The sequence below is a fragment of the Trichechus manatus genome, unplaced genomic scaffold, assembly GCF_000243295.1.
Source record: "Trichechus manatus latirostris isolate Lorelei unplaced genomic scaffold, TriManLat1.0 scaffold00061, whole genome shotgun sequence".
Classification (NCBI taxonomy): domain Eukaryota; kingdom Metazoa; phylum Chordata; class Mammalia; order Sirenia; family Trichechidae; genus Trichechus; species Trichechus manatus.
Window position 1 is genome coordinate 9738830 of NW_004443997.1, and position 12084 is coordinate 9750913.

Consider the following 12084-nt stretch of genomic DNA (forward strand, 5'->3'; position numbering starts at 1 on the left):
TTTACACGTGCAGCACATCTCAGTTCGGACAGGCCTTCCTTCTTTCGAGTGCTCAATAGCCACATGTGGCTAGTAGGAGCTGTGTTGGGCAGCACAGGTCCATAATTATTTACTTGTGATCTGTAATAAGGAGGAAAGCAACAATCCATAACAATAGGTTTAGTTTAGCATCAAGTCTCTGTTAATCTAGGTACTATTGTGTTATAATAAAGTAGTAAAAATGGAAGTGTTTTCATTTTCTTAGGTTTTATTGTTAACTAGTTGTTTATAAATTTTCATCTTTAAAAGCATGTCTGTTTGAAATAAGAGTCTTTGAGAGGGCAAAGTGAAAGAGTTCGACTTGGAATTTGTTTCATGTATGTATTCTACAAGAGCACCTACTATTTGCAAGGAACTCTGCTAGGTGCTCTGTGATGGGAGATACTGGGAGATCAGTGCTGATTTATATTGGGGGGCTTCAGTCCTGTACATGAGTACTTAAAAAATAGTAGAGGGAACAGTAGGTTTAGGTAATGGGCTCCAGCTGAAGTGCAGTGAATATTGAAGGACAGATGGTATATGAGTAAGCAGAGCATTGTAGGCAAGACTGCTCAACTTTAGTCCATTCTGGTAGCTGTCCCCTCCATCACTTTGCCATTTTGTAGGAAGAAAATTGAAAAGGCAAACCATGCTTTTGTTTTTTTGGAGAACCAAAGAGTTTCTCTGAGTCTTCTGAATGTTTCTGCCTTACCCACTTAAATCTAGTTCCCTTTGATCATCTCAAAACTTCTTTAGGGTCATCTCTTTTCAGAAATTCCCTGAAACTTAGCAGCATTGCCATCTTTTTTCCATTCAAACTAGAATTTGGAAGCAGGCCTAATTAGTGATGACTCCGTCACTTACTGACTGCTTAGATATATGTGGCAAAGCGTTCACTTCTGTGCATACATTATCTCATTTAATATGCACAAAAAACATATGCGGTAGATAGTGTTATTCCTATTTTCCAGATGAGAACATTGACACTAGAGAGGTTAAGAATCGTCTTTAAGAATATCTGGTAATAAGAGTGAGACCGCTTTTTAAAGTGACTCCCTGGGAGGCAGAATCTCATTTTATCCAGGCTTTTTTTGTGCTATTTTAGCTTTGATAAAAATTATCAAACTGGCTAAGGCTTTGAAAACTGAGGTATATGACTGTGTTAGGTAGCATCAAAGAAACCAAGTAGCCCAAAGTGGAAAGTGCCTTTATTACAATTTTTAAAGAAAATTTAAAAACTAATTTAAGGAAACTTTTTTTTTTTTGGATAATATTTTGTACCATAGCCAGAATACTTAGAAGCGAAGGAAAGGCTATGCTTAAGCTCACTGTCATTTTAAATCTAAGAAAATATATACAATTTCCTTCTTTTCCAAAGATTGACATTGGCGATTAAGATCTATAATGTAATGTGAGTTTGAAGATTTTGTAAAGCAGAAGTATAGCTAATAACATTACACTTACAAATTAATTTTATGGTAAAATGGACTAGTAGCTCCTGTTTGGCTTGGGGAAAAGAAATAGAGACTAAAGGTTAAAGGTAATGGATGTATTTCAAGTATAATCTTAACTGTATATCAAATCTTCAGCTTTGTTTTAAAGAAAACTTACTGCTCTTGTTGCTGCTACATTAAGGACCAGCTTTTCCACCTCAGAATTTATCAATTATGTAGTGTCTCAAATGGTTCTCCGATAGTTCCATGTTTGGCTTGGCTTGGCTTGTATACCTAGTTCTGTGAATTGTTAAATTCCTTAAGGATATAACACTCTCATAGCAAGAAGGTGCCTTCAAGATCAACTTTGGGCTTTTAGTTTCTTTGTTTTCAGCAGCAGCAGGTACCATTTTGTCTAATGAAATCGAACCCTAACCCTACTCCAGAAAGCAGAAGTAGAGCCACTCTGATGGAAATAGAAATTGAGATCTGGAACCCTTCCTGCTTGACTTCCCTCCTCCCCTACTTTACACATAGGCACCTGAGGCCAGGAAGAGGGTAAATCATTTAGGATTATCTGTAATTTGCTCAGCAGCAAACTTGGTAAAGATCATCGAATCCAGAGGTTCTCACCTTTTTCTGCCTCCATGTGCTGAGGTGGTTGGAAGCTCTTTCTCCTCCCTCATGGAAAAAGGAAAGAAAGCAAGCCTGCTGCGAATCACACATCTAGCTAAGCCTTCTCTTGTAGCTGAAGGAACTAACGCCAGAGAGAGGGGGCAGTGACCTGACCATGGCAGAGCTGTGACTGAGCGTGCCTCCCCGGATGGTGGGGCCTGCCCACCACTCCTTCATTGTGCTGCACTGCCTTAGGCTCTATCCCTGGGCAGGGAGTGGTGCAGTTATTCTTTATTAGTTTCTGATCCAGAGCTAGAAGTCAGATCTTAATCTGTTCAGTGGTTACTTTTTGGCTGTTCAAATGTTAAAGTTGCTAGAAAGAGCAATACAATGGGAAATGGGACACAAATGTGATTCCAAATCACGGACTTCAAGTTGTGGCTCCAACCTTGTAAATAAAATTGCTGCACAGGACACCACCTAGTGGCCATATTTCACAACTACAACTTGCATTCCATTACATAGCTCCCTACTGTTTGTCAGCTCCTTGGTGATGATGATGTTTACCTCAACTATATTAAAGTGCTTTAAAAAAAAAAAAGTGAGAACCACTTTTCTAAGTAATTTCTTAAAAGAATATTTTTTTTTTTGATTTTCAGCAAATTGTCTTTCGGTTCTACATAGGATTGTTAATTCTAAATACGAAGTTTCATTTTGATGTCAGTCTGGAAGAATTTCCCCAAAACAACAGCTGTGAGTGTAGTAGATTTGTCAGCTAGCTGAGTAACGCCACTGCATACGAACTACAATTTCTGGCTTCAAACAATTCTCATTGTCTGTAATAGAAATGCCCCATGTTGTTGTTCATGGATTTTCTGGGTAATATTTGTTATATGGTATTTGTTATATAATTCTGAAATATTTCATACTTAACTGTAAGCAGGGTTAGAACTTGTATTAAAGTGATCTCCATCTCATTACTTCTGGTTCCTACATAGTTCATCTCCTTAGACTTGCAAACGAATTGCTGGAAGAAAAAATACATGTCGTGTAGAGTTTGTTCATTTAATTAATGTGAGGGTAAATATTCAAGCATCTAGAGGATAATGGTAAAGTTCCAGAAAGGGACAAATTTCTGCTAATGGCCTTCTTAGAGGTTTCCATTGTCAGTATTCAACTGTGTAGCTGATAGGACCACTCAGCATTATTTTTTGGTGCCAACTAGGGTACCTGCCTATGAACTAGGATTTTTAAAAGCTCTGCCTGTTAAAAGAAATGGTGTTGTGTTTTTGTTTTGTTTTTTTTTTAGCAGTTGCAGACCTGCAAAGGATGTTCCCCACCCCTCCATCTTTGGAACAGCACCCTGCCTTTTCTCCTGTGATGAATTATAAAGATGGAATCAGTTCAGAGACAGTGACGGCATTAGGCATGATGGAGAGCCCGATGGTCAGCATGGTTCCCACACAGCTCACAGAATTCAGAATGGAAGTGGAAGATGGGTTAGGAAGTCCCAAGCCAGAGGAGATAAAGGTAGATGCCAGTATACTTACTTTTCCAAGGCAGAATGATTTTCAGATGAATTTATATTCATCTTCTTTAAAATGATCTTATTTGTAAGCCATATAGGTAAATTTCTCAGGATCCTTTATATTAAGTCATGATTGGCATCACTTAAGGAGCCCTGGTGGCACAGTGGTTAAAAACAAGTGCTCGGCTGCTAACCGAAAGGTTGGTGGTTTGAACCCAGCTGTGGCTCCGAGGGAGGAAAGAACTGGCAATCTGTTCTCATAAAGATCGCAGCCTTGGAAACTCTATGGGACCAGTTCTACTCTGTCACATGGGGTCGCTATGAGTTGGAATCAACTCGACAGCAGTGGATTTAGTTTACAGGTACATCACCTAGTATTGAATATAGTATCTTTTCGTTTATAATTTTGGCTTTTTTTTTTTCTGATCAGGTAGGAGAAATACTGAATTATAATCTCTTTTTTTTGGTATTTTTTTGCAGTAGCACTGTGTGATGTGAATTGTTAAGTTCCTTAAGTGTAGTTTAAATAGTTTCGCAAATAATAAATGGCTTACCAGCGTTAACACTGAGCCCACTTTGTTGTCATAGGACTTTTCGTATGTGCACAAAGTTCCAACCTTCCAACCTTTTGTGGGATCCTCCATGTTTGCTCCACTGAAGATATTGCCGAGCCAGTGCCTGCTACCTCTGAAGATCCCCGATGCCTGTCTGTTTCGGCCTTCATGGGCAATTCCTCCTAAAATTGAACAACTGCCCATGCCACCTGCAGCCACTTTCATTAGAGATGGCTACAAGTATGTACAGGGCTTGTGTCGGGTTACTTGCTGTATTTAATGTGATTCTTACCTTCACTAAATATTAAAACTGATGACAGTAGCATATCTTTTGAAACGTTCCTTTATTGGCAGTTCATGGTTTTGTGCACATTATTTTGTGTTGAAAATGTGCAGTTTTTTTCCCAAGCTAAATTTCACATGCTTGGAAGAATTAAGGTTATGTGTGGAGAACCATGTGTCCGTGCTCTTTCAGTGTGAATTCTGCGTCTGCCACAGAATCAAGCACTTGTTTGGAGTTGGTAATGTAGATGCTGCCTTTTTTGGGGTGGTGGTAAGCACTTCATTTTATGTAAATAGATGATTGCAAGTGTGCTTCCTTCAAGGCACTTTAAAATGAAGTACTAACATAGCTATTTCTCTCTCGCTGAATCCGTGTCATATAAGAAGCAGCAGTAGAATGGGGATAAGGTTTTGAAGAAGGAAAAAAGTTTTTTTTTTAATTTTTTTGGTCTCTGGTACATATTTGATATTGTCCAAAAACATAGTACTGGTATCAACAATGTAGAATCAGTTTTCCCGGTGGTTAATAATTTCTTAATAAAAGTAATTGAAATGCTATAAAACAAAAGGCCACAAACTCAAATTTCTCTCAGGGCGAGGTAAGATACGCGGGTGAAATTGGGTAAAAGAAAAGGCCAGGCACTCTGATGCTCAGCGTCGTGGTGGGGGACAGTAGGTGTGAGTGGGGTCTGTGAGGAACTGTAGAGGGCGTGTCCCATCTAAAGGGACGTTTGTATTCAGCTGCAGCAACTTGTCGTCGGACAGGAGTATGGGTTTGGTGTGGTTAGAGCTTTCTGTTTCGAGGGAGGCTGGAAATGTGGATTTTTATGTAAGTTTTCCTTTCTTAAAATGTTACCAGGTAATTCAAGAGACAAATTTGCGGTGCAGATCCAGTCTGTGAGCTACATGTTTGTACCCCGTTGCTGTCGAGTCCATTCTGACTCACAGTGACCCCATGTGACGGAGTCGAACCTGCCCCATAGGGTTTTCTAGGCTGTGATCTTTACGGGAGCAGACCGCCAGGTCTTTCTCCTACAGAGCTGCTGGATGGGTTCAAACCACTAACCTTTTGGTTAGCAGCCAAGCGCTTAACCATTGAGCCACAAGGGCTCCTTACATGTTTGTAATCTATTATAAAACAATCTTTGTGAAATCAACTTTGTGCTGATGTATGTAAAGTCAGTATCAGGATAACAAACTGACAGAGAAGCAGTAGGAAAGAATCCTAGACTTGGGAAGGTACAGTGACATTGTCATAGGACTCAGATTTCCATCCCCCTCCCCCACTTTTGGTTTATTTCATGTATAACCTTAAATATTCCATTTTACCTGAGTTTTCCCTTAAGATGGTCCTTGTCTCCCACAAAGGCTTTTTGAAAGGCTCCAACACTAATGGTTGTGGAAGTACTGTGGATATAATACGGCCCCGACAATATGGCAGGTGTGCTCAAAAGCTCTCAGAGATAGGAGCGCCTGGGCTTTCTGCTGCTGTGCTCCACTTGCACTGCAGCTGTTTAGGTGGACGCTGGTCCACCACCACTAGAGCGCCCTAGCACAAGGGCTGGCACACACAGCCACACGCATGGGCCCACAGCTTTAGGAACCCACTCAGCAGGTCCTGGGCATCGCATGCAGCCTATTGCTGTATGGTAATTTAAATACTTTAGATCATTGTTTACATCTCTGAAATCCATCATTTGCCATCCCAAAGATTCTTTGTATTCTAGAGCAGCACTGTCCAATAGAACTTCCTGTGGTGATGGAAGTGTCTTCTCTCTGTCCTGTCCAATATGGCAACCACTAGTCTCAGGTTGTAGCTGTTGAGCATTTCAACTGTGGCTAGCGAGACTGATACTGAATTTGTAGTTTCATTTAAATTACATCTAAATAGCTCATGTGGCTAGTGCCTCCCTTATTGGACAGCACAGTTCTAGACTGTGTGAAACTACTGTGGTCTCCATCAGTCCAGGGCAGTGCCATGAAAATGTCCCCTTTGGTCAGGCACATGCCTGCAGGCACTTGCTTCGTGTCTGCATCCTTGCTTGTGATCTAACTTTTCTTTTTTTCACTGCTGAATCCCTAGCATCTGGCTTAGGGTTGGTACTTGATTCATTTTTATTGAGTGGGAGAAAAATCAGGCTACTATGTAAGATAAACCATTCTTGCTACCTAGGGAGCAGCTTAATTATGTAAGTTTTCAGTTAGTAGTCCTGCTTCCTTTTCTGATCTGAATGGCATAATAATTTTAGGATTTCGCTGAACAGGAAAATTTAAAAGGAGTCCAATTAGAGTAAAGGTTATTATTACACACTTAGTAGTTTGGTCCCTGAGAGAGCAGTGATTGCCAGTCAAGGTTTCTGGGTCATTTTTTATCTGTATTCAAAAATACCACCGTGTCTCAAATTGAAAACTTCTTTACAGTGTCTGATTTGGATCTTTAGGTAGGTAGTTTAGGTGTAGCTAATTAAAAATCACAAGAAAATTATTTGAAGAGTCATTGCTTTATGACATTCTTCTTTCAAGTTGTAAGTGAATGAATATGTTCGTCCATTGGTGGAGGATCGATTTAAGCACCGTAATATGTATCAAAAGAACATTAAGAATTAAAAAAAAAAAGAATCTGTATTCTTTTGATACTTGCTGAGTGGGAAGAATGGGCTTATAATGCTGCTTTACATGTACATCTAAGAATGTATGCCAAGACAAATTTTTACAATAATAAAGCACAGAACATTGCAAACACTGTTTTGTGTTTGTCTATTCCAAAGAGAAGTCACTGCTTATGAGAAAAGAGGTAAAATCAGCCAGTTAGTCTCTGGGATCTGAAAAGAATTGTGCTATAGGTCCTGCACAGCATGATGGAAAAGAAAAAATGAACTAGAAATGCCCACCACCCCACAGGAATCTGTTAGAAGCTGGAAACCATGATGTGATATGTATACTTTTGTGCAACCATCTAATTAATACTAAGGCCTCTTAGCAGCATATGTAATATTTGTATTAATTGTAGATGACTTGACCATTGCCGTCGAGTCAATTCCGACTCATAGCGACCCTATAGGACAGAGTAAAACTGCCCCATAGGGTTTCCGAGGAGCAGCTGGTGGATTCGAACTGCCGACCTTTTGGTTAGCAGTTGAGCTCTTAACTACTGTGCCACCAGGGCCCCTAACTGTAGTAGAGTACTGGCAAATGGGTTACCAAAAATAGAATCCCCTCATGGTCACTCATTACTATAAAAATTCAAGCGCAGATAGGACTGCATTTTGAAAATTAGAAAAATGTTAAATTTTCATGTGTATTTGATTTTAACTACTTTAGGATCATATATGGATTATAGCCTCAGAGAACAAGTACGCTGGTAGACTTTCAATTTCAAAAAATGACAAAAATGTAACTGCAAATTAGATGGAAATTTAATCTTAGGGTCTTCTAGCTAATTTAGCATCTGAACTCCTGTGTTGAAGTTCCATTTAGAAGTTACAGCTTTTAAAAATTACAGTGACCAAATCCAGCAACATGTTTTCTTGTAAAAATAGGAACCGTTCCCTCAAAAGGTTAAGACGAGGATTGCTTAAGTGTGGACTAACGAGAAGGAAAGTGCTGTATTGGATTATGCTTAGTATTAGTATTCTTGGTACCTTGCTTCTTGCTTCTCCACACGTTGCCTTGACTCCTTTGGATTCTTTTCTTAAGAGAAAATTGACTATGCCAGGTGACAACACACATAAATGATAAGAAATGTAGTGTGTGGTTGGGGCAACTGTGATGCATCCAGCATCTGTGAAAGGCCCCCTCCTCACTTGCCGCTCTTCTCTTTGTTGCAGTAATGTGCCTAGTGTCGGGAGCCTAGCAGACCCAGACTATCTGAACACACCACAGATGAACACACCAGTGACGCTCAACAGTGCCGCCCCAGCCAGCAACAGTGGGGCAGGAGTCTTGCCATCTCCAGCAACCCCTCGCTTCTCTGTCCCCACACCACGAACCCCCAGGACCCCAAGAACTCCCAGAGGTGGGGGCACTGCCAGTGGTCAAGGGTCTGTGAAATATGACAGCACCGACCAGGGGTCACCAGCCTCTACCCCCTCTACCACGCGGCCCCTTAACTCTGTGGAGCCTGCCACCATGCAGCCAATCCCTGAAGCCCACAGTCTCTATGTCACCTTGATTCTCTCCGATTCTGTGATGAATATCTTTAAAGACAGAAACTTTGACAGCTGTTGCATCTGTGCCTGCAACATGAACATCAAAGGGGCAGACGTCGGGCTCTACATCCCCGACTCTTCCAACGAGGACCAGTACCGCTGCACCTGTGGTTTTAGTGCGATCGTGAATCGCAAACTTGGCTACAACTCGGGACTCTTCCTTGAAGATGAGTTGGATATCTTTGGGAAGAATTCTGATATCGGTCAGGCTGCGGAGAGGCGCTTAATGCTGTGTCAGACCACCTTCCTTCCTCAGCTGGAAGGAGCCCGAAAATCCCAGGAGCCACCTATCAGCCTTCTCCTCCTCCTGCAGAATCAACACACACAGCCTTTTGCCTCCCTGAGTTTCCTGGACTACATTTCCTCCAACAGTCGCCAGGCTCTTCCCTGTGTGAGCTGGAGCTACGACCGGGTGCAGGCCGACAACAACGATTACTGGACCGAGTGCTTCACCGCGCTGGAGCAGGGCCGGCAGTATGTGGACAATCCCACGGGTGGCAAAGTGGACGAGGCTCTGGTCAGAAGTGCCACTGCCCACTCATGGCCTCATAGCAACGGTGGGTTTCCCAGAGTGCACGTTTGCCTGGAAAATTACCTTGGTGTAATAACAACTTAAAAGTTTTCTTCACTGTGTCACATGACCAAACTTTTAAATTTCCTTCCTTCAAAAAACAGAAGTAAAAGTGAGAGCTGTGTTGATCTCACCCTAATTTAAGGACTGAGGGAAAGGTTTCAAATTGAAACCTCTTTGAAGAGGAATAATTATTGAAAACTTCCTCTTGTATTAATTCATCAGCAGGGAGCCTGTATGGGAATCCTATGACTTCCGAGCATCCACGTCATCAGGAGATACAGATTGATAGTCTGCATACCTTTGCATGTTTAAATCTGTCCCTTGGTCAAGATCAAGTTCCCATGATACCTCTTCCGTGAAGCCTCCCACTCATTTACAAAGTATTCTCTCCTTCCCTTGGTTTCCCATTGTTTTATGTCTCTTGTAACAGTGATCACCTTTTACCTTGTATTGTGGTTACTGGGGCCCATCACTGGCTCTTCTATTATTAAAACCTGCACTTGACAAACATTTTTGGAGGTGGGCTCTGAGAGTGCCAAGCACTTGCCCTTCCCTTATTCACTCAGTATCCATACTGGGATGCAGCCAGGGGACCACAGGGTACCTGCTAGACAAGGTCCCTGCCCTCATGAAAACGGATAGTGATCAAATAATCACACCAGTAAGTGTTATCATTGCAACCACTGTGAGTGATGAAAGCATGGGGGTGGGGGGACTTTCCCTAGTCTGGAGGGCAGGGAAGACTTCCTTGAGGAAGTAGTAACATTTGCTCTGAGGCCTCAGTGATGAGTAAAAATTAACTAGGTAAAGAGGATAGGAAGCAAGGAATTGTGTCCCAGGCAGGAGTGGCCTGTGTGAAGGCTCAGAGTTACATGGAGCTTGGGGCCTTCGGGGAATTGAAAGGAGGTTAGAAGCCAGCAGGGGCTAAATTACAGAGAGTCTTTTGAGATGTGCTGGGGGTTGGGTCTCCATCCAGAGAGCAATGATAAAAGTCATTGAAGGGTTTTAAGAAGAGGCAGTGGCATCAGGTTTGTGTAGTTAAAAAAAAAAAAAAAAATGCAATTTACTTGTCCATACATAATATGGTGTTTGGATTAGAGAACACAGGAAGAGATTTGGGGAGACTGGGAGGTGATTGCAGTAGATCAAATAAGAGCAATAGTTTGGCTCAGGCTTCTTGCAGTGATGTGGGGAAGAAGTGGAAGCGTGCACGAGATGTTTAGGAGGTGTCGCTGCAGGACTTGGTAAAGAGTTGAGTACTAGGGACAACAAGGGAGAGTGAGGTGTTAAGGACGACCCCTAGGTTTGTCACTTATATCCCTGGGTAGGTCCTGGCGCGATTCAGAGGTCGAAGTACTGGAGAACGACGAGGCCTGGGCAGAAAGTTCATAAACTGAGTGTTGGTTGTGTTGGAAATGTGGACGTTTTATAGATGGCTGGTGAGCTAGGCAGGTAGAGAGGCCAGGTAGACACTGGGACTGCATGGACCTGGGGCTCGGGGAGGGAGCAGTTGGTGTGTAGATGATAACTGAAATCGGGGGCATAGGCGGGACCACTGAGGAGGAAGGTGGGGAACGAGAAGAGGGAGGGCCTAGGACAGGGCCTGGCTGAACCCTGACATGTGAGGGCTAGGGAGTGAAGCATGGGCCTGTAAAGGAGGCAGAGAAGGAAGAGCCAGAGAGGGTGCTGTCCTGGAAGCCAGTGGTAGGGTGCTGCAAGAAAGAGGGAGAGCGGTCAGCAGGCATTGAGGGGCAGCTGGGTTTGATGACGAGGATTAGCAGTGCCTTGTGACTGTGGTGAGCGCTGTTTCTGTAGAGTGGTAGGCACAGAGGCCAGACCAGAGGGTTATAGGAAAGGAACACAGACCCTGCTTCTGAATCACTCCCAGGCCTGTAGGGTAGAAGGTTATATAAGCTCCTTAAATAATAATAAAGTATGTCCAGAGGACAGAGATCAGTGGAGTAGGGAGTGACACACAGGCCAAGCCAGGTAGGCTTCATGGAGGTGGTGACCCCTTAGGAAGCATGAAGGATTCTTCTCATCTTTACAGCTGCTTAAGATCAAGCACAGTGCCTTACACTTAGCAGGCCTTAATGTTTCCTGCATGACTTTATGAATTAAAGAATATGTAATCTTTCCCCTAAAGAGATGTGGGTGATGAGCTTGGGTGGTTAAAATGGGTAGTTTCTTTTGCATGATCTTGACCTTCTGGCAGAAGAGTAATCTGTGTGGATGGATCAGTAGTGTCATCTCTGGATGTGAAGAAGAGCACGTTTGACTGCAGGGGAGGGCTGGGTTTCAGAGGTAAATGAAGGAGGTGGGGAGCCAGCCTTAAACTGTACCCTTTCAACATAAACACACTCTCTACTTTGCATGCACAGGAATAGCATTCATGTTCACAAAGAACTGTGCCTGCTTTGATTTTTTTTGAACCTGAGGTTCTCTTGGTCTGTCAATTTTCCACTTTTAGTAGAGGCATGGGTACAAGTACCTTACTTTTTCTTCACTGTAAGAAACAAAAAACATAAGCTTGAAGATAAAAGGTGACTGGCAGTCTTCTTGTACCAGGCTGGCAGCAGGCCGGGCCCATGGAGCAGTGTCTGAGGGGCAGCCGCTCCTGGGCTCCAGCAAGTGGTGGCTATGCAGGAACATGGGTCTCAGCTCCAGGGGGGCCAGATCGCCCAGTTTTTGAGGAGAAACTGGAAATCCGGATTTGTATATGAAACTTTCCGGAGCAATTTGTTCCCCCTCCAAAAAAAAAAAAAACCCTGTGGACCACCAGTTTGCAGCTTGTGTTTTATTGATTCAAGGATACACCTATAATTGACGTAAGAACCCTTCAGCACGCTGTATTTCCAGTTTAGTTGGTAGA

The 12084-nt window shown here is 42.6% G+C and overlaps 1 protein-coding gene across 2 annotated transcripts in view; it reads left to right on the forward strand.

Annotated features, from left to right (window-relative positions):
* MED13L (mediator complex subunit 13L) overlaps window positions 1–12084 on the forward strand; it is a 271111-nt gene that overhangs the window by 231657 nt on the left and 27370 nt on the right. The window contains exons 15-17 of one of the 2 annotated variants that reach the window (XM_004379045.1): window positions 3376–3596; window positions 4183–4388; window positions 8258–9195. In XM_004379045.1, coding sequence (XP_004379102.1) covers window positions 3376–3596; window positions 4183–4388; window positions 8258–9195 — 1365 coding nt within the window. The remainder of the gene's footprint in view (window positions 1–3375; window positions 3597–4182; window positions 4389–8257; window positions 9196–12084) is intronic. The other variant, XM_023733778.1, reaches the window with a different exon arrangement.